Source organism: Ovis canadensis, chromosome 3 (genome assembly GCF_042477335.2).
Source record: "Ovis canadensis isolate MfBH-ARS-UI-01 breed Bighorn chromosome 3, ARS-UI_OviCan_v2, whole genome shotgun sequence".
In the NCBI taxonomy this organism is placed as follows: Eukaryota; Metazoa; Chordata; class Mammalia; order Artiodactyla; family Bovidae; genus Ovis; species Ovis canadensis.
In genome coordinates, this window is record NC_091247.1 from 156,913,674 (window position 1) to 156,933,723 (window position 20,050).

The 20,050-nt window shown below is 38.5% G+C and overlaps 1 protein-coding gene across 1 annotated transcript in view; it reads right to left on the reverse strand.

Moving 5' to 3' along the window:
• Positions 1-11,341: 11,341 nt before the first annotated feature.
• The window catches only part of NUP107 (nucleoporin 107), a 47,332-nt gene continuing 38,623 nt past the window's right edge, over positions 11,342-20,050 (reverse strand). Inside the window, exons 23-28 of the mRNA XM_069584662.1 lie at positions 19,760-19,862; positions 19,012-19,172; positions 18,269-18,394; positions 17,781-17,894; positions 12,172-12,339; positions 11,342-11,675 (exon numbers count right to left, since the gene is read on the reverse strand). Coding sequence (XP_069440763.1) covers positions 11,568-11,675; positions 12,172-12,339; positions 17,781-17,894; positions 18,269-18,394; positions 19,012-19,172; positions 19,760-19,862 — 780 coding nt within the window. The 3' untranslated portion in view covers positions 11,342-11,567. The remainder of the gene's footprint in view (positions 11,676-12,171; positions 12,340-17,780; positions 17,895-18,268; positions 18,395-19,011; positions 19,173-19,759; positions 19,863-20,050) is intronic.

Below are 20,050 nucleotides of genomic sequence, written 5' to 3' on the forward strand. Positions count from 1 at the left end.
TGATCGACTGGTTAGCTACTGTTAGTTCTGAGCAAATTTAGCCCTTATGAGACAGGGGAAAGCATTACTTCTTGAAAGCATATTTTAAAACATTTTACTTATAAAATCTAAACATACGCAAGAGTAGACTGTACGATGAACCTACGTATATGCTCATCGTAGGCACTATTCAGATTTTTTTTTTTAAGTTTGGCTTTTCATTGTTCTAGAAAAATGTCCATTTTATTTAGACTTTCTAATTATTTCGTCAGAACTGTGCATATCTTTTACCATATTTTTAATTTATTTCATCTGTTGTTACATCACTTTATTTATTCTAAACATGCATTTGAGTTTTCTTTGTCCTTTGATTAGTCTTGTGGGTAGCTATTTTACTGGCCTTTTCGAAAATTCTGATTTTGCTTCCTAACTTTTTTCATTCTTTCTCTCCTGATTTATTCAATAGAAAGTTTAATTCATTTATTTTTATTTAAAAATAAAAAGATGTAAAACTGTGAGTTTCCTCTTTTAGAATACCTTTGCACACAGTCTTCAGGACAATGTAATATTCTCATTTTCCTTAATTCTTTAGTTTGATTGACAGTTTTCATTTCCTCTTTGAATTGAGAATTATTCAAATATCGAGCACCTGTTTTGTCCCAGGCACTGTATTTGGTACTTGGGAGATACTGGTAAGTAAAGCCAGACAAAACCCCTTCTCATAGATGTCAGTGACAGAAGACATACAATTATAAACCACAACAAATGAAAGTGTCTGAAGAAGTACAAAATATGATTCTATGAATGCATACTAAGAGAGCCTGATCTAACTTGGGGAGGAAGTCATCCCCCAAGGAAATGATTCAAATTAAGATGAGAAGTTAATTAGGGAAAGTCTGAAATCTGGCTTTCCTAACAGGGTCTTCCCGATTACACTTTTCTTCCTGTCATGTCACAATGCTCTACCAATTCTTACAAGAATTGTGTGCCTTTTCAATTGTAGGTTCACACTGCTATCCTCTCTTGCAGTTTCGATCTGCAGAACTCAGCAGTGATTTACTGTTTACCTCATTTGCTCCCCAGTTAAGAACCTAGCCTTAGATAACCTGTCTTCTTTTAGTCTACTCAATTCACTGTTTCCTTGTGATAACAGATTTAGACTGATAATCTTAACATGATTGATAAATTTTATTTTTATCACTCCTCTATTTCTCTTAGAATATTTGAAGTTAAAATATGAACTCTGAAATTTGGGTTAAAATATAAAAATATTTAATAGATTACAACTGCCTTCATTCAAGGCATCCAAGACCCTAACCTCAATTTCTGACATTCACCCAGTTAGTTGCCCATTGTTTCAGAACTTTTGCACATCTCCAGGCTGACGTAGTTGGGTAAGTGGTTTTCTCTACCTTCTTCACCAAAGCACAGGAGCCCTAATCCTTACTAGTCCCGAAACGTGATTATTATCCTTAGTCTCATTGACAGATGTTGGAATAGAGGTAATGAATGTTATCTTGCAGCTAGAATAGATGAGTTCTGTTCAGTTCAGTCCCTCAGTCGTGTCCGACCCTTTGCGACTCCATGAATCGCAGCACGCCAGGCCTCCCTGTCCATCACCAACTCCCGGAGTTCACACAAACTCATGTCCATCGAGTCGGTGATGCCATCCAGCCATCTCATCCTCTGTCATCCCCTTCTCCTCCTGCCTGCAATCCCTCCCAGCATCAGAGTCTTTTCCAATGAGTCAACTCTTCACATGAGGTGGCCAAAGTATTGGAGTTCCAGCTTCAGCATCAGTCCTTCTGGTGAACACCCAGGATTGATCTCCTTTAGGACGGACTGGTTCAATTTCCTTGCAGTCCAAGGGACTCTCAAGAGTCTTCTCGAACACCACAGTGCAAAAGCATCAATTCTTCGGCACTCAGCTTTCTGCACAGTCCAACTCTCACATCCATACATGACCACTGGAAACACCATAGCCTTGACTAGATGGACGTTTGTTGGCAAAGTAATGTCTCTGCTTTTCAATATGCTGTCTAGGTTGGTCATAACTTTCCTTCCAAGGAGTAAGCGTCTTTCAATTTCATGGCTGCAATCACCATCTGCAGTGATTCTGGAGTTCCCCAAAATAAAGTCTGACACTGTTTCCACTGTTTCCCCATCTATTTCCCATGAAGTGATGGGACCAGATGCCATGATCTTAGATTTCTGAATGTTGAGCTTTAAGCCAACTTTTCCACTGTCTTCATTCACTTTCAAGAGGCTTTTTAGTTCCTCTTCACTTTCTGCCATAATAAGGGCGGTGTCATCTGCATATCTGAGGTTATTGATACTTCTCGCGGCAATCTTTATTGCAGCTTGTGCTTCTTCCAGCCCAGCATTTCTCATGATGTACTCTGCACATAAGTTAAATAAGCAGGGTGACAATATACAGCCTTGACATACTCCTTTTCCTATTTGGAACCAGTCTGTTGTTCCATGTCCAGTTCTAACTGTTGCTTCCTGACCTGCATGTAGGTTTCTCAAGAGGCAGGTCAGGTGGTCTGATGTTTCCATCTCTTTCAGAATTTTCCACAGTTTGTTGTGATCCACACAGTCAAAGTCTTTGGCATACTCAATAAAGCAGAAAGAGATGTTTTTCTGGAACTCTCTTGCTTTTTCCATGATCCAGTGGATGTTGGCAATTTGATCTCTGGTTCCTCTGCCTTTTCTAAAACCAGCTTGAATATCTGGAAGTTCACGGTACACGTATTGCTGAAGCCTGGCTTGGAGAATTTTGAGCATTACTTTACTAGCGTTTGAGATGAGTGCAACTGTGTGGTACTTTGAGCATTCTTTGGCATTGCCTTACTTTGGGACTGAATAGATTCAAACCCAAATTTCTATGGCTTCCAGCCCATTTCCCCTCCTTTTCATTATGAAAAATTCCAAATATATGCAAAATTAAAATAGTATGGCGAACCTTCCTGTACTCATCTCCTGCTTCAGTAACTGCCATTTTTGTTTCTAGTATTCCCACCCCATTTAATTTTTAAACAGCCAATTTAAATTCCCTCAAATGCACAAATCATATATTATAGTTTTTGACACTTGGATACACTTTGTAATCCACACCTCTCTAAAGGTATAGAACTTTTCCATCACCACAGAAATTCCCTAGAAAATCCCCACCCCACACCAAAGAGGAAATCACTATTCTAATATTTCTTCACCTTAGAATAGTTTTTGACTATTTTAGAACTTCATATAAATTATCATATAGTATTTACTATTTGTGGCTAGGTTTTGCTGAATAGAGCAATTCTTTCCTTTTCACATTGCTGAGTAGTATGCCTTTGTTTAGTCATTAGACATTTGGGTTTCCAGTCTGAGGCTATTATAAATAATGCTGCTATGTATATTTTCTACAGGTCTTTTTGTGGAATTTATTTTCATTTCTCTAATGTAAATATGTAGGCATGAAATTTCTAGGTTAAAGAGTAGGTGATTATAATAGTCAAAACGTTCCCCCAAAGACTACCCATTTTACTGTGTCCAAGTCAGATATTCCACATCTTTTCACACGTTTGGTTGTTAGTCTTTTTGATTTTAACCATTCTGATGGAGGTATAGTGATATCTCATGGTTTTAATCTGTGTTCACCACTGAGCATTTTTCATGGGTACACTGGTTAGGTATTTGTCCTCCTTTAAGAATCATCTGTTCTAGTACTTTTTTTTTGTCTTTGTATTATTAAATGACCTAAATCAAATCCCTTGTGATTAAACAGTAGAGTGACAAATAGATTTAAGAGACTAGATCTGATAGACAGAGTGCCTGATGAACTATAGACGGAGGTTAGTGACATTGTACAGGAGACAGGGATCAAGACCATCCCCATGGAAAAGAAACGCAAAAAAGCAAAATGACTCTCTGAGGAGGCCTTACAAATAGCTGTGAAAAGAAGAGAGGCGAAAAGCAAAGGAGAAAAGGAAAGATATAAGAATCTGAATGCAGAGTTCCAAAGAATAGCAATGAGATATGAAAGCCTTCCTCAGTGATCAATGCAAAGATATAGAGGATATCAACAGAATGGGAAAGACTAGAGATCTCTTCAAGAAAATCAGAGATATGAAGGGAACATCTCATGCAAAGATGGGCTTGATAAAGGACAGAAATGGTTTGGACCTAACAGAAGCAGAAGATATTAAGAAGAGGTGGCAAGAATACACAGAAGAACTGTACAAAAAAAGATCTTCATGACCCAGATAATCATGATGATGTGATCACTCACCTATACCCAGACTCCTGGAATGTGAAGTCAAGTGGGCCTTAGAAAGCATCACTACAAACAAAACTAGTGGAGGTGATGGAATTCCAGTGGAGCTATTTCAAAGCCTGAAAAGTGATGCTTTGAAAGTGCTGCACTCAATATGCCAGCACATTTGGAAAACTCAGCAGTGGCCACAGGACTGGAAAAGGTCAGTTTTCATTCCAATCCCAAAGAAAGGCAATGCCAAAGAAAGCTCAAACTACTGCACAGTTGCGCTCATCTCACACGCTAGTAAAGTAATGCTCAAAATTCTCCAAGCCAGGCTTCAGCAATACATGAACCTTGAACTTCCAGATATTCAAGCTGGTTTTAGAAAAGGCAGAGGAACCAGAGATCAAACTGCCAACATCTGCTGGATCATGGAAAAAGCAAGAGAGCTCCAGAAAAACATCTATTTCTGCTTTATTGACTATGCCAAAGTCTTTGACTGTGTGGATCACAAGAAACTGTGGAAAATTCTGAAAGAGATGGGAATACCAGACCACCTGAGCCGCCTCTTGAGAAACCTATATGCAGGTCAGGAAGCAACAGTTAGAACTGGACATGGAACAACAGACTGGTTCCAAATAGGAAAAGGAGTATGTCAAGGCTGTATATTGTCACCCTGCTTATCTAACTTATATACAGAGTACATCATGAGAAACACAGGGCTGGAAAAAGCACAAGCTGGAATCAAGATTGCAGGAAGAAATATCAATCATCTCAGATATGCAGATGACATCACCCTTATGGCAGAAAGTGAAGAGGAACTAAAAAGCCTCTTGATGAAAGTGAAAGAGGAGAGTGAAAAAGTTGGCCTAAAGCTCAACATTCAGAAATCTAAGCTCATGGCATCTGGTCCCATCACTTCAAGGGAAATAGATGGGGAAACAGTGGAAACAGTGTCAGACTTTATTTTTGGGGCTCCAAAATCACTGCAGACGGTGATTGCAGCTGTGAAATTTAAAAGATGCTTACTCCTTGGAAGGAAAGTTATGACCAACCTAGAGAGCATATTGAAGAGCAGAGACAACAAAGGACCTTGCCAACAAAGGTCCGTCCCAGTTCAGTTCAGTTCAGTCGCTCAGTCGTGTCCGACTGTTTGTGACCCCATGAATCGCAGCACGCCAGGCCTCCCTGTCCATCACCAACTCCCAGAGTTCACTCAGACTCACGTCCATCGAGTCAGTGATGCCATCCAGCCATCTCATCTCGGTCGTCCCCTACTCCTCCTGCCCCCATTTCCCTCCAGCATCAGAGTCTTTTCCAATGAGTCAACTCTCTGCATGAGGTGGCCAAAGTACTGGAGTTTCAGCTTTAGCATCATTCCTTCCAAGAACACCCAGGGCTGATCTCCTTTAGAATGGACTGGTTGGATCTCCTTGCAGTCCAAGGGACTCTCAAGAGTCTTCTCCAACACCACAGTTCAAAAGCATCAATTCTTCGGCGTTCAGCCTTCCTCACAGTCCAACTCTCACATCCATACATGACCACTGGAAATACCATAGCCTTGACTAGACGGACCTTAGTCGGCAATGTCTCCGCTTTTGAATATACTAATTAGGTTGGTCGCAACTTTTCTTCCAAGGAGTAAGCGTCTTTTAATTTCATGGCTGCAATCACCATCTACAGTGATTTTGGAGCCCCCAAAAAATAGTCTGACACTGTTTCCACTGTTTCCCCATCTATTTCCCATGAAGTGATGGGACCAGATGCCATGATCTTCATTTTCTGAATGTTGAGCTTTAGGCCAACTTTTTCACTCTCCACTTTCACTTTCATCAAGAGGCTTTTTAGTTTCTCTTCACTTTCTGCCATAAGGGTGGTGTCATCTGCATATCTGAGGTTATTGATATTTCTGCCAGAATCTTGGTTCCAGCTTGTGTTTCTTCCAGTCCGGCGTTCTCATGATGTACTCTGCATAGAAGTTAAATAAGCAGGGTGACAATATGCAGCCTTGACATACTCCTTTTCCTATTTGGAACCAATCTGTTGTTCCATGTCCAGTTCTAACTGCTGCTTCTTGACCTGTGTACAGATTTCTCAAGAGGCGGCTCAGGTGGTCTGGTATTCCCATCTCTTTCAGAATTTTCCACAGTTTCTTGTGATCCACACAGTCAAAGACTTTGGCATAGTCAATAAAGCAGAAATAGATGTTTTTCTGGAGCTCTCTTGCTTTTTCCATGATCCAGCAGATGTTGGCAGTTTGATCTCTGGTTCCTCTGCCTTTTCTAAAACCAGCTTGAACATCAGGATGTTCACGGTTCACATATTGCTGAAGCCTGGCTTGGAGAATTTTGAGCATTACTTTACTAGTGTGTGAGATGAGTGCAATTGTGCGGTAGTTTGAGCATTCTTTGGCATTGCCTTTCTTTGGGATTGGAATGAAAACTGACCTTTTCCAGTCCTGTGGCCACTGCTGAGTTTTCCAAATGTGCTGGTATATTGAGTGCAGCACTTTCACAGCATCATTTTTCAGGATTTGAAACAGCTCAACTGGAATTCCATCACCTCCACTAGCTTTGTTCGCAGCGATGCTTTCCAAGGCCCACTTGACTTCACATTCCAGAACGTCTGGCTCTAGATGAGTGATCACACCATCATGATTATCTGGGTTGTGAAGATCTTTTTTTGTACAGTTCTTCTGTGTATTCTTGCCACCTCTTCTTAATATCTCCTGCTTCTGTTAGGTCCATACCTTTTCTGTCCTTTATCGAGCCCATCTTTGCATGAAATGTTCCCTTGGTATCTCTAATTTTCTTGAAGAGATCTCTAGTCTTTCCCATTCTGTTCTTTTCCTCTATTTCTTTGCATGGATTGCTGAAGGTGGCTTTCTTATCTCTTCTTGCTATTCTCTGCAACTCTGCATTCAGATGTTTATATCTTTCCTTTTCTCCTTTGCTTTTCACCTCTCTTCTTTTCACAGCTATTTGTAAGGCCTCCTCAGACAGCCATTTGGGTTTTTTGCATTTCTTTTCCATGGGGATGGTCTTGATCCCTGTCTCCTGTACAATGTCACGAACCTCACTCCATACTTCATCAGGCACTCTATCTATCAGATCTAGGCCCTTAAATCTATTTCTTACTTCTACTGAATAAGGGATTTGATTTAGGTCATACCTGAATGGTCTAGCGGTTTTCCCTACTTTCTTCAATTTGAGTCTGAATTTGGTAATAAGGAGTTCATGATCTGAGCCACAGTCAGCTCCTGGTCTTGTTTTGGTTGACTGTATAGAGCTTCTCCATCTTTGGCTGCAAAGAATATAATCAATCTGATTTCGGTGTTGACCATCTGGTGATGTCCATGTGTAGAATCTTCTCTTGTGTTGTTGGAAGAGGGTGTTTGCTATGACCAGTGCATTTTCTTGGCAAAACTCTATTAGTCTTTGCCCTGCTTCATTCTGCATTCCAAGGCCCAATTTGCCTGTTACTCCAGGTGTTTCTTGACTTCCTACTTTTACATTCCAGTCCCCTATAATGAAAAGGACATCTTTTTTGGGTGTTAGTTCTAAAAGGTCTTGTAAAACGTCCGTCTAGTCAAGGCTATGTATCAATGTGAGAGTTGGACTGTGAAGAAAGCTGAGCACCAAAGAATTGATGCTTTTGAACTGTGGTGTTGGAGAAGACTCTTGAGAGTCCCTTGGACTGCAAGGAGATCCAACCAGTCCATCCCAAAGATCAGTCCTGGGTGTTTATTGAAAGGACTGATGCTGAAGCTGAAACTCCAATACTTTGGCCACCTCATGTGAAGAGTTGGAAAAAACCCTGATGCAGGGGAGGATTGCAGGCAGGAGGAGAAGGGGACGACAGGATGAAATGGCTGGATGGCATCACCGACTCAATGGACATGAGTTTGAGTGAACTCCGGGAGCTGGTAATTGACAGGGAGGCCTGGTGTGCTGTGATTCATCGGGTCGCAGAGTTGGACACGACTGAGCAACTAAACTGAAGAGTTCTTTTTTTTTTTGGCCTCCTTGTGTAGGATCTTAGTTCCCCCACCAGAGATCTAACCCAAGCCCCCTGAAACGGAAGCGCAGAGTCCTATCTACTGAGTCCAACAGGAAATTACCCTGAGTTACAAGAGTTCTTTATATATGCTGGAAACAAGTTTTTTTTGAGCCAGTTTTCCTTTGGCAAATATTTTCTCCCACTCTGTGCTTCATTTTCTTAATGGTATTTTTAAAGAGCATTGTTGTTATTCAGCCACCAAGTCATGTTCAACTCTTTGTGACCCCATGGACTGCAGCATGCCAGGCCTCTCTGTCCTTCACTGTCTCCCAGAGTTTACTCTAACTTATGTCCATTGAGTCAGTGATGCCACCCAAATAATCTCACCCTCTGTCCCTCCCTTCTCTTGCCCTCAGTCTTTCCCAGCATCAAGGTTTTTCTCCAGTGAGTCGGCTCTTTGCCTCAGGTGCCAAAGTATTGGGAGTTTCAGCTTCAGCATCAGTCTTTGCAATGAATATTCAGGGCTGATGCCCTTTAGGATTGACTGGTTAGATCTCCTTGCTGTCCAAGGGACTCTGAAGTCTATTCCAACACCACATTTGAAAGGCATCAATTCTTCAGCAATTTTCTTAATGGTCCAACTCACATCTGAACAGGACTACTGGAAAGACCTTTGACTATATGGATCTTTGTTGGCAAAGTGATGTCTCTGCTTTTTAATAAGCTGTCTAGGTTGGGCATGGCTTTTCTTTCAAGGAGCAAGCGTCTTTTAATTTCATGGCTGCAGTCACCATCTGCAGTTTTGGAGCCCATGAAAATGAAATCTGTCGCTGTTTCCACTTTTTCCTCATCTATTTGCCATGACGGGATCAGATCCCATGATCTTCCTTTTCTGAATGCTGAGTTTTAAGCCAGTTTTTCACTTTCTTCTTTCACGTTTATCAAGAGGCTCTTTAGTTCCTCTTCAGTTTCTGCCATTAAAGTGGTGTTATCTGCATGCTGCTGCTGCTGCTAAGTCACTTCAGTCGTGTCCAACTCTGTGTGACCCCATAGAAAGCAGCCCACCAGGCTCCCCTGTCCCTGGGATTCTCCAGGCAATAACACTGGAGTGGGTTGCCATTTCCTTCTCCAATGCATGAAAGTGAAAAGTGAAAGGGAAGTTGCTCAGTCATGTCTGACTCTTAGCGACCCCACGGACTGCAGCCTACCAGGCTCCTCCGTCCATGGGATTTTCCAGCCAAGAATACTGGAGTGGGGTGCCATCGCCATATCTGAGCATAAATTTTGTATTTTGATGAAGTCTAAGTAATCAATCTTTTTCCTTAATGTAACTGCTGTCTTTTGTTTAGTAAATCTTTACCTACCCTCTAGGTTACAAAGATATTCTCTATTTTTCTTAAGTTGTACAGTTTTAGTGTTTTTATTCAGGTTTATAATCTACCTTTAACTAATTTTTGTGCACAGTATCAATTAAGGGTCAAGGTTGACTATTTTCCATACAGATATTCAGTTGTTTTCCTCATAATTTACTAAACTCCACCCCAATTTTTATTTGAAAAAATTTAAATCTTGTGCCCTTCCCACAGATTCACTGGTCCATAGATTCACTGGTTAACATTTTTTCATATTTGCTTTATCTATGTAGACTTTTATTTTAAAGCTAAACCATTTCAAAGTAAAGTACAGACTTCATGACCTTTCATTTCTAAATATTTCAGTATGCTTCCTACCCAGAACACTCTCCTACCCAGCCACAATACCAGTATCACACCTAAGAAAATTAGCATTAATTCCACCATACCAATTTACATACTCTGCCTCATGCCAGAATTTCATAGGAATTGTGTTAAACCTATATACCAACATGGGGGGAGAATTTAAATTGTTACTGTGTTGAATCTCTAATTAATAAACATGGTGTCTCTCCCCACTTATTTTGCTCCTTTGGTTTCATTAGCATTTTGTAGTTTTCTGAATAAAATCTGGTACACATTTTGTTAGGTTTACACTCTCACATCAGTTCATTCTGCTCTACCGAGGTATAAGAATAAAAGAGGTTTTGTTAGGTAAACAATTATTCTTTAGAACACTTGAACTAGCATAAATCAAAACTTGAGGCAGAGTCTGACATCTCTACACCTCTTCCCAAGTGATGCCAGGCCAGTTTCGTGGTCAGCTCCTGCTGTTTGCGTTGGATACAGAAGGATCAATACCCGTCTCTGATTTAAGCCAGAATGTCCTGAACTTAGATTACTTATGGTGTATTAAGATCAGTTACGGTGTTATATTTACACCAAATACAAATTGTATGACTCCCATCCCCAGCTCTTGGGGCAGCATATGTAAATACATATAAGAAACTCACCAGATGAGTCAGATGATCAACCAGGTTTGGGAACTGCTAATCTACATCTCGCTTCCTCTTAGAGCCACATTCTCCCTTTTGGTTATCTATTTATGAGTCCTAGTCACTAGTCAATTTGGCACAAATGCTGATTCACAAACATGCACTCATCATTTGCAGGCCTTGCTCATGCTGATTTCTTAAACTTGTAGTGCGTTACCTTTCTTGATGTCTGTCTTTGCAAATTCAATGCATTACCCAGACTCCAGCTCAAATACTACTTCCTCAGAAATCTCTTAGCTGAAAATAGTTCCTTCCTACTCAGATTACTTGTATTTTTTAATGCATTTAAAAGACATATTTATTGTATTTTCCCTACCAGAAGGGCTAGATAAGATCTCACTCATTTTATAGTCCCCAATGTATTCAGTGTTCGCTGTGTGCCAGATACGATGCTAAGTCTTTACATGCTGCAACTTATGAAATCAGGTTTACTGAATGAGAATTAATAAACCAGAAGTGGCTTCAAAGTAAAATAACAGCATAATATTATTTTAGAAAACATTCTTGCTTTGTTCACCTAATTAATTGTAATATTTAAAAAACACTAAATTTTATGATGAGGAGTTACATATCTGGCTTAAAAATATATCAGGACTTTCTATTTTTATAATTTTAAGATTTTAGAGTACTTATGATCACAGGGAAAAAGAATAGAAAATTTAACTTCTTTTTATATCACAGAGGGGCATTCCTGGAATTCATATGAACAAAAATTTTAATTTTCATATAGTTTTATTAATAAACACAGGGAAACGATATAACACATTAAACTTTCGAAGTCTCACCATAATATTCTTAAAAGTACAAAATTCAATGCCTAAATTTTACATTTTCCCCATGATAATGGAAAAGAAAAAACTCAGTAATTATAAATACATATATTTTACAAAAAAATTCCATTTATCATGGAAATTATCTAGATTACAAAGAATGACTGTATTATGACTGAATTTCATATCCTAATGGATCAAGGCCCTGGTCAAGGAGCATTAGAGAGGATTCTCTTAACTTCTGTAGCAATTTCCTTAATTCTTCCTTAGAAAACACCTGTTTTTAAAAAAGAGAAAATGTTAAGAATGAGAACAAAGAAGAGTGTAAATTTATAGTCACCTAATCAACCTGATTAGCTTAATGCAAGAAGAAATTCCTCTTTAAGATTTATGTAGCCAGAGGTCAGCATATTAGCATAGCTCAAATCTACTTCTCTGGGCCAGTCAATATACTTTTAACTGCTTAGATATGTAAACATATTCTGTATAGAGAAGCACAAACATGAAAACTGGATCATTACTTTAAGAAAATCTAAGAACATTTAAAGAATATATACATCTCACAAAATTAAATATTACTACTTGTGTGCATGCTAGGTCACTTCAGTCTTTCCAGGGGATCTTCCTGACTCAGGGATCAAATCTGAGTCCCTAACGTCTCCTGCATTAACAGGTGGGATCTTTGCCACTAATGCTACCTGGGACGCCCCAAATATTACTACAAAGGACATCAAATCATTAAAATTTACAAGTGCAAACGCTCTAGAACTTACCAAATATAGTTTGTGGCGCTCAGAGGACACCATATCTGCTAACTGCAGGCATTCCTGATACTGACCGGTACTATGCAATATGGTGTGAAGCAGAAAACACAACATTGGCAGACAAAGCTTTCTCAGTAAAACCATTTGATGTATTCTTTCATGGTCTTCCTCAGCATCCTACACACAAACCAAAATGCAACAAATAGAAGCTAAAGAGTTTCCATAAAGCTTATTAGGCCCATTAAAAATAAAACAAGGCGAGGTTTCTTTTTTTTTTTTTTTTCAGTCGTGCCACTCGACTTGTGGGATATTAATTTCCTGACCAAGGATCAAACCTGTGCTCCCTGCAGTGGAAGCTTGGGGTCCTAACCACCGGACCATGAAGATATTCCCAAGGTAAGGTTTCAATCACAGTATCGAGTAGACAAGATTTTTTGGCAAAAAACATGAACAAAATATACTTCAGAGGAGTCACAAGTCTGATAACGAAAACAAAATGCTTCTGAAACTGTATTTACTATGTCTTAAATAAACATCTGCATAAAAGGAAAAACGTTACGACTAGAGCAAAAATCAGAATACAAAATAATAACTATTCCCCTGGATATACATAGAAGGAAACAGAGGCAGATATCGGGCAGTCTGAAAGGGCATTTCATACCCTGAGATTCCTGCTGGGAAGAAGGGTCAGGATGAGGGGAGAGGTGCACAAGAAGGACAACTTCACTGCAAATATTTTTTTTAATACTTAGAATGAATTCATGATGCTTTTGTATAATTTTATAAAAATAGAAAAATTAAAAGAATGCAAAGATTTGAATAATACAGTGAATGGGGCAGAACTAACATATATGAGAAAACTTACTGTAGAGAAAACAATGAGCATTTCTTTATAAGTATACAGGGATCTTTCTAAAAAGTTTTGTAGACTCTCAAGAGTACAGAAAAAATAGACCTCTTATGTTCACTAACATTTTCTTATTTCTTAAAGACCTCTTATGTTCACTACATTTTCAAAGTTGAAAAGTAAAATCATTTAAATAATAAAAAGGTACCCAAATTTTCTGAAATAATCTTAAAACTTGAAAGGAAATCCATATGACTAAGTGTAAAACAAAAGGAGTTTCCCTGTGGCCTAGTCAGGGATTAGGATCCTAGGCTTTCACCGCCATGGCCTGGGTTCAGTTCCTGCTTGAGGAACTGAGATCCTACAAGCTAGGCAAGACAAAAAAAGTAACATGTGTCATATGTTGTGTGCTATGCTTAGTCGCTCAGTAATGTCCAACTCTTTGTGACTCCATGGACTGTAGCCCACCAAGCTCCTCTGTCCATGGGGATTCTCCAGGCAATAATACTGGAGTGGGTTGCCATGCCCTCCTCCAGGGGATCTTTCCAACTCACAGATTGAACCAGGTCTCTCACACTGCAGGCGGATTCTTTACCGTCTGAGCCACCAGGAAAGCCCAAGAATACTGGAGTGGGTAACCTATCCCTTTTTCAGGAGGTCTTCCCAACCCAGGAATCGAACTGGGGTCAGCCTGCATTGCAGGCGGATTCTTTACCAGCTGAGCTACCAGGGAAGTCCTGTATAATAGTGTAAAAGAAAACGGGACAAGCAAAAATAACAACTGCCCCTTTGAAAAGCCTAATAAGATAATTAATTAAAATTTTTCCTTATGACAATTATATTCATCATTAAAAGTATGTTCACGTGAGATATTAAATTGTTAAAACATTTTTCGAAGGTAGATAGAAGTAGAAGTGTGAAGCAACAGAATGTAATCTGGAAATTATACCAAAGAATAATTGTACTAACTTTGACATACGTCAGGTTTTTATGCATAGGAAAAATTTTTATCCATCTTTTTGTTCTGTTTTGAGATACAGATAAATGGAAGCAAATATTAAAATGCATGCTTTGTATTTTCTTAGCTTTAAAAGGGAAAGCACCTTCATTTATTTTCTCAAATAAGCACTCATTCCCTTCACAGGTAGATTTAAAACACCTCGAGGCCTCACTCATAATTCATACTGGTGATTCCTCCTTGGAGCCTAGTAAGAATGAGAGGACTGCCTCTTTTTGGGTCATTTCATTTGTGCTCCAATATACTCTTTTCCCCTAACCCTAAAGAGACAAAGTGCCTGTGGTTCCTAAATCTCTTACCAACTGAAAGTAGCAGCTGGCTTTTGGATAACCTGGTCTCACAGGATGGATTCTGGGACCTGCCTCTCCTAAATCCTGTTGCTGCCAAGTATTAGGGTGTGATCTCTTCTGCTGACTGCAGGGGACTCCCACACCAGCAGACTGATTGCCATCAAGTATCCAGAATCATGCCTGATGGGCCCAGCAGTCTGCCTCAAGGAAAACAGAACAAATTGCTCTGCTACCACCTATGATATTTTTCTCATCTGAATGAACAAAAGCTTTGAAAAATCCTATAAATATATATTTAAAAAAAGATTCTTTCCATCAGGGATGTGTTGATATGTACATATATGTATGTACCCTATTGAGGATAGGGGGGTGGGGCTGCAGCAGGGTCTCCAAAGACAGATAACACTGGAGTATGCTGCTAAGGAAGTAAGGAAGTCATCCATGCAGATATCTCAGGGAAAGAGCATCGTAGGCAGAAGAACAGCAAAGAGGCCAGAAAGTTAGAACAAAGGAGAGGAGAAGAGTAGGATACAAAGACTGGGGAGGCAGTCAGGACCAGTGTATGTATGACTTTGTTGGTCAAGAAAAGAACTTTGGTTTTTATTCAAAGTGTAATGAGAAGCGATCAGAAGGATGAGAGTAGGAGAGTGATATCTCTTTGATTTTAAAAGACAATACTATATGAAGGGGCTGCATACAGAAGAGTGGAAGCAAGGCAAAGACAGCTGACGCTTCAACCAGAATGTGGTTGAGGCAGAGGTGGTGAAGAGTAGATAGAGATGGCCTGTCTGCTCCATTTGCTCTGCCATCCCTGTGTGCCACCAGCCTCCAGCATGAATGGGACCATTCTGCGGTTATGTAAAAAGTGAGGTGCAGATATAAGAGCCAGCATATCAGGTCAGGGCTTTGAACAGCTGTGCCTTGCACAGTGGTGCTGGACAGTAAATGAGTGGCAGCTGAAATCTAATCCCTGCTCCATTCTACAGGTCATGTGCATTTGACATGAAATTTATCTGTATAAGACAGTGGGTACCATTTCCTAATCCTTATACAAGGTACGTAAGTGCTAGCAGGAGCCCTGAATAATTTTCTGCTTCGCTGAATATGTAAGAGTATTAAGCTAAACTCAACTCAAAATATCATCCTTTATAATTAGTTCAAGAAATCGCTTGTTTGGATTAGATTTGAAGTGATTGACACAGAATGTTGACTTAAAAATGCTTGTAAACAAAATGGTATCATTCATAATCTTCCATTCCAACTCCATTTAAAAAATATTCCAAAGTGTCTGTTCTGTGACTTTCACTATCTAAGATTAATTAATACTTAGAATAACAAATATGTAAGTATAAATATTTAGGCATAAATAAGGCATTGAGTCTTTTCAAACCTTAAATACCAATAGCATATTGCAACACTAACATTTTCTCTTCATGAGCACCAACATAAATCAGGAGAGAAAAGTTTAACATTAAGGAACCTGCTAAAGATTCAAAACTATTTTATTTCCCTGATAGCTCAATGGTGAGGAGTCCACCTGCCAGTGCAGGAGACAAGGGTTTTGGTCCCTGGTCCAGGAAGGCCCCACATGCCACGGAGCAGCTGAGTCTGTATGCCGCAAAGACGGAGCCCATACACCTAGAACCTCTGCTCCCCAGTGGAGAGGCCACTGCAATGAGAAGCTGACGCACGACTAGGGAGTGGCCCCTGCGTGCCGAGAGCAGAGAAAAGCCCGTGCAGCTATGAAGACCCAGCACAGTGAAAGGTAAATTAATGAATTAATTAGATAATAACAAAAAAGAACCCCCCGGCACACAAAAAGGTTCAAAACTATGAAGTCAGCAGGGTTCTATTATGAATTTATATATAAGATGTGGAGACTTTTAAGATAATTACTATATCACGAGTAGTAGCAAACAGTAGTAGTAAACTAAAAAAGAAATACTGGGTTTCACCTCCATAGATTCTGGTTTAATTGGTCTGAAGTAGGGCTGGCCTTTTTTCTTTTTTAATTTAATTACCTAAGAAACTTTAGTATTTAATTTACCTGGGAAGCTTTTAGTATTTTTTAGTATTTAAACAGCAAACTGTCCTTAATGTTTTGCTTCTGGTCAGAAAATGGAAGCCAGTAAAGTGAGAAAAAATGTAGTAGCAAAAAACAAAACAAACAATAAAAAAGAAGTGAATATATTAGGATTCAGGGAATGCAGAAGGAAAGCTACCAAAGACACTCTTAGGATTTTTCTATTCAAAATAAGGTTATCCAAGAATCCAGCATGTATAATCCTTGGAACTGAGTTAATGCACTGTTTCTGTCATGCCCCAGGAGCGAGCCTCAATACCTTTCCCTCACAACATTATTACTTGCAGCATTCTTCCTTTCCCCTACTTCTACTCATCCAAATGTACCCGTCGTTCAAGGTTCAGTCAAATGCTATACCTTTTAAGCATTCTGTCCAGATCTCTTCTGGGTAGAAGCAGCCTTTGCTTTCTCTGAAGTCAGAAAATACTGCATCTCTACTTTTTTTTTTTTTTTTTGGCATTTAGTACTTCTGTAACTGACTCTCAACCCAGGCTACACATTAACGCTTTCCAGGTAATTTAAACTTTTTTTTTTTAAACCCTTTGAGGGCAAGTTGCATAATCATGTTCCATTACCTCTGAATGTTTCAGAGTTTATTTCCTAACAAAGGGATTTTTTTTCCTAATATAGTCACACTGCAGTTCATGACTTCAGAAAATTTAACAGTGATATAATACCTTAACATCAATGACTCAACACTGTCCTTTATAGCATCTTTTTTTCTCCAACACAGGATCCAGTTTAGAATCACATATTGTATTTAATTGTCATATCTTTTTGGGACTCATTAAAAGGTTTTTTTGTTTTGTTTTAATACAACCTTTAAAGGTTATAATCCATTTAGCTATTACAAAATACTGGCTTTACTCCCCATGTTGTACAATATGTCCTCATAGCCTACTTTACACCCAGTGATTTGTACCTCCCACCCCACAACCCCTATGTTGCTCCTCCTTCCCTCTCCCCACTGCTAGCCACTAGGGGAATCAACCCAGTATTTTTTAAAAAGTTCTCCAGGTCATTTAAATGGGCAGTTCAGAGGTGAGAGCCCCTGCTTTATGTATGTCTTACTCACTCTACTAGACTCATCTTCACCTCTACAGACTGAGTTGAATACATGAATAATTGATTTTTGGTCCAGAATTTTTAAAAATTAGATTTTACTATACTATACTGACTGAACATATTAAATGTGGAGAAATAGTTTACCCAGGAGTCAGACATTCATATATTCCCTAACTAGTATTCCAGGTTAGACTTAAATTATGGGATGTTCAGTTATAATATAGTACAAAGGTAATACAAGATCTGTAACTGCTCCTATTCAGAGAAAAAACTTTAAAAAAAAAGATGTAGCTTGTAACAATGCATAGAGCTTACCTCTCTAACATCCACCATCCACCCTCCATCAACAAACAACAAGACATTGTACATTTTTTCCTTCACATCAGCAGTTAGGGCATCCAAATGCCCTTTCCAAATACCATAATCCATCTGGAAAACAGATATAAGGCAGATATATAATGGACTATAATATATTTGCAAAGTACAGAGATGTACATATATGGAACATCATTCTAAAGAACTGACATTCAGTAAGCCAAATACAAAATAAACATCAACAGACTGCAGTTCAATAAAACACTAAAATGTTTACCATGTAAATGAACATTATTGTCACTTGAAGGTACGTTTCATGTTTGGTTAATTATCTACAAAAAGGTAACAGATTTCTTTCTTCAAAGTATAACAGTAATAAGGAAGATCAACTCTTATAATAGGAATATAACTGTTGAAGAAATGATCTTACATATATGACTTGTATTTTTGAGATGCAATGAGACATGTCTCATCTACATTTAACTTACCTCATATTTCTTTTCTTTGTGTTCATGAGCCACTTTCTCAGTAAAAGTTGCTTGAGTTGTCAAAGTAGGTTTTTGTGGAGCTGAATTCATATGCTTAAACCACTCATTAAAGGTTTCATGGGCTTCCTAAAATGTAAAGTAAAATAGAAAAATACAAAAAATGAAAACTTTTCACATATGTTCAATACAATTTTTAAAAATTTGGTTCTTAGAAGTAATTTTGCAGTAGTAAGAAATAAAATTGTTCAATATTTCTTTTTTATACAAAAAAATTACAGTGAATAAGTATTTTGTTTGTGATATTCACGTGCTTATCTGTGTCCTTGATGAACCTATTAGCTTCCAGAGGGAAGCAAAGAAATTCAGACTCAGTCCTAAAACCTAGCTAATCACTTTATTATTTGTTGAATGAATTTTGAATGAGTATGTTGTTATTTTAGTCATAATATAGATTATCTTGCTTTTTTCAGTTGTTGCCAAAAGCAGAAATGCTAAAGTTAAGAATTCAAAGAATCTTAAGAAAACACATGGTGTGTTGGTTAACAATGATTAGAGGCTCCTGCACATGAAGACAAGGTCAGGACTTCCAAGTTCTTAGGGATCAGTGATTCCCACAGTCACAAGGGAGGTAAGATAGTAAGTCAATCACCACTTTTCAAAAAAGTAGTTTAAGGTTTGAGAGTGAATCAGGTTTGAAAGTCATCATAAAGACAGGCACTTCATGGTTTTCTCTACAATCTCACCAAGTAAGCTCTGATGCACAAATGTTCTCGGATAGCGTTATCATCTTCAGCAGGAAGTGGGCTATCCATTCCTTGTTCCTCCCACTGGTTATAGATTTCTGCTATTGAATCCTGAGGAATTTTCACAAATACTTCTTTTGCAGCTTCGTGCTTTTTTGAGGCTGGGAAAAAGACATATAGTTTTTCAATATACGTGGATTTCTGTGTAGTGGCTTCTAAAGGAGTCAAATTATTAGTCTGCAACTTTCACAGTGGCCTGTAACCATTCAGGGCCCAAGGTACTTCTTTTAAAGGTTTGGGGGATCTTTCTACCTAATGGCTGGGCTTTTCCTTATTTCAGTGTGACAGTCACATGAAGGATTAATTAAATGTAGTTACTTTTGTTTTCATTATATATTTCAATTTTTGGCTGCCCTGCATAGCATGCCAAATCTTACTTCCCCAACCAGGGACTGAATCCAAATCCACTGAAATGGAACACGGAGTCTTAAACACTGGATCACCAGGAAATCCCACAGCTACTTTCACATACTATGTCTTAAAAAAAAGTTCCATTTTTCAAAACCTTGAGATTATATATAAAATTGAGTGGGACATAGTAAGTCACTATTAAATATGTTTTGTTTCACAATATCAGCCATAAAAGTGGGTATTTTGTACCTTACCCTACTGGAAGGGTTAGAAAAACAACAAAATTTAAGAACAGAAAAAAAAAAACTTTGTAAAAATAATATAAAATAGAGCATACCCAAGAATTTCCTCATTATCGCATTGCCTTGTTTTAGTGCTTCTGCTCTCTGTGCTGGGTCGAATACCAACCAGTCAATTACATCAATTTTTAATCGGTCTTCCTATTCATTTAATTGGAAAAAAAGAAATGTCAATTGTGCTTTTTCCCTAAGATATTCTACACATTAATAGAACTGGCTTACATCTGTACTACTAACGATTATTTTCCTTCAGGTTACACAAAATTATGAAAGAAAATAGCTTTTCTTGGTTTATTTTCACATTTAATAGCTCTATATCTGATATGCCA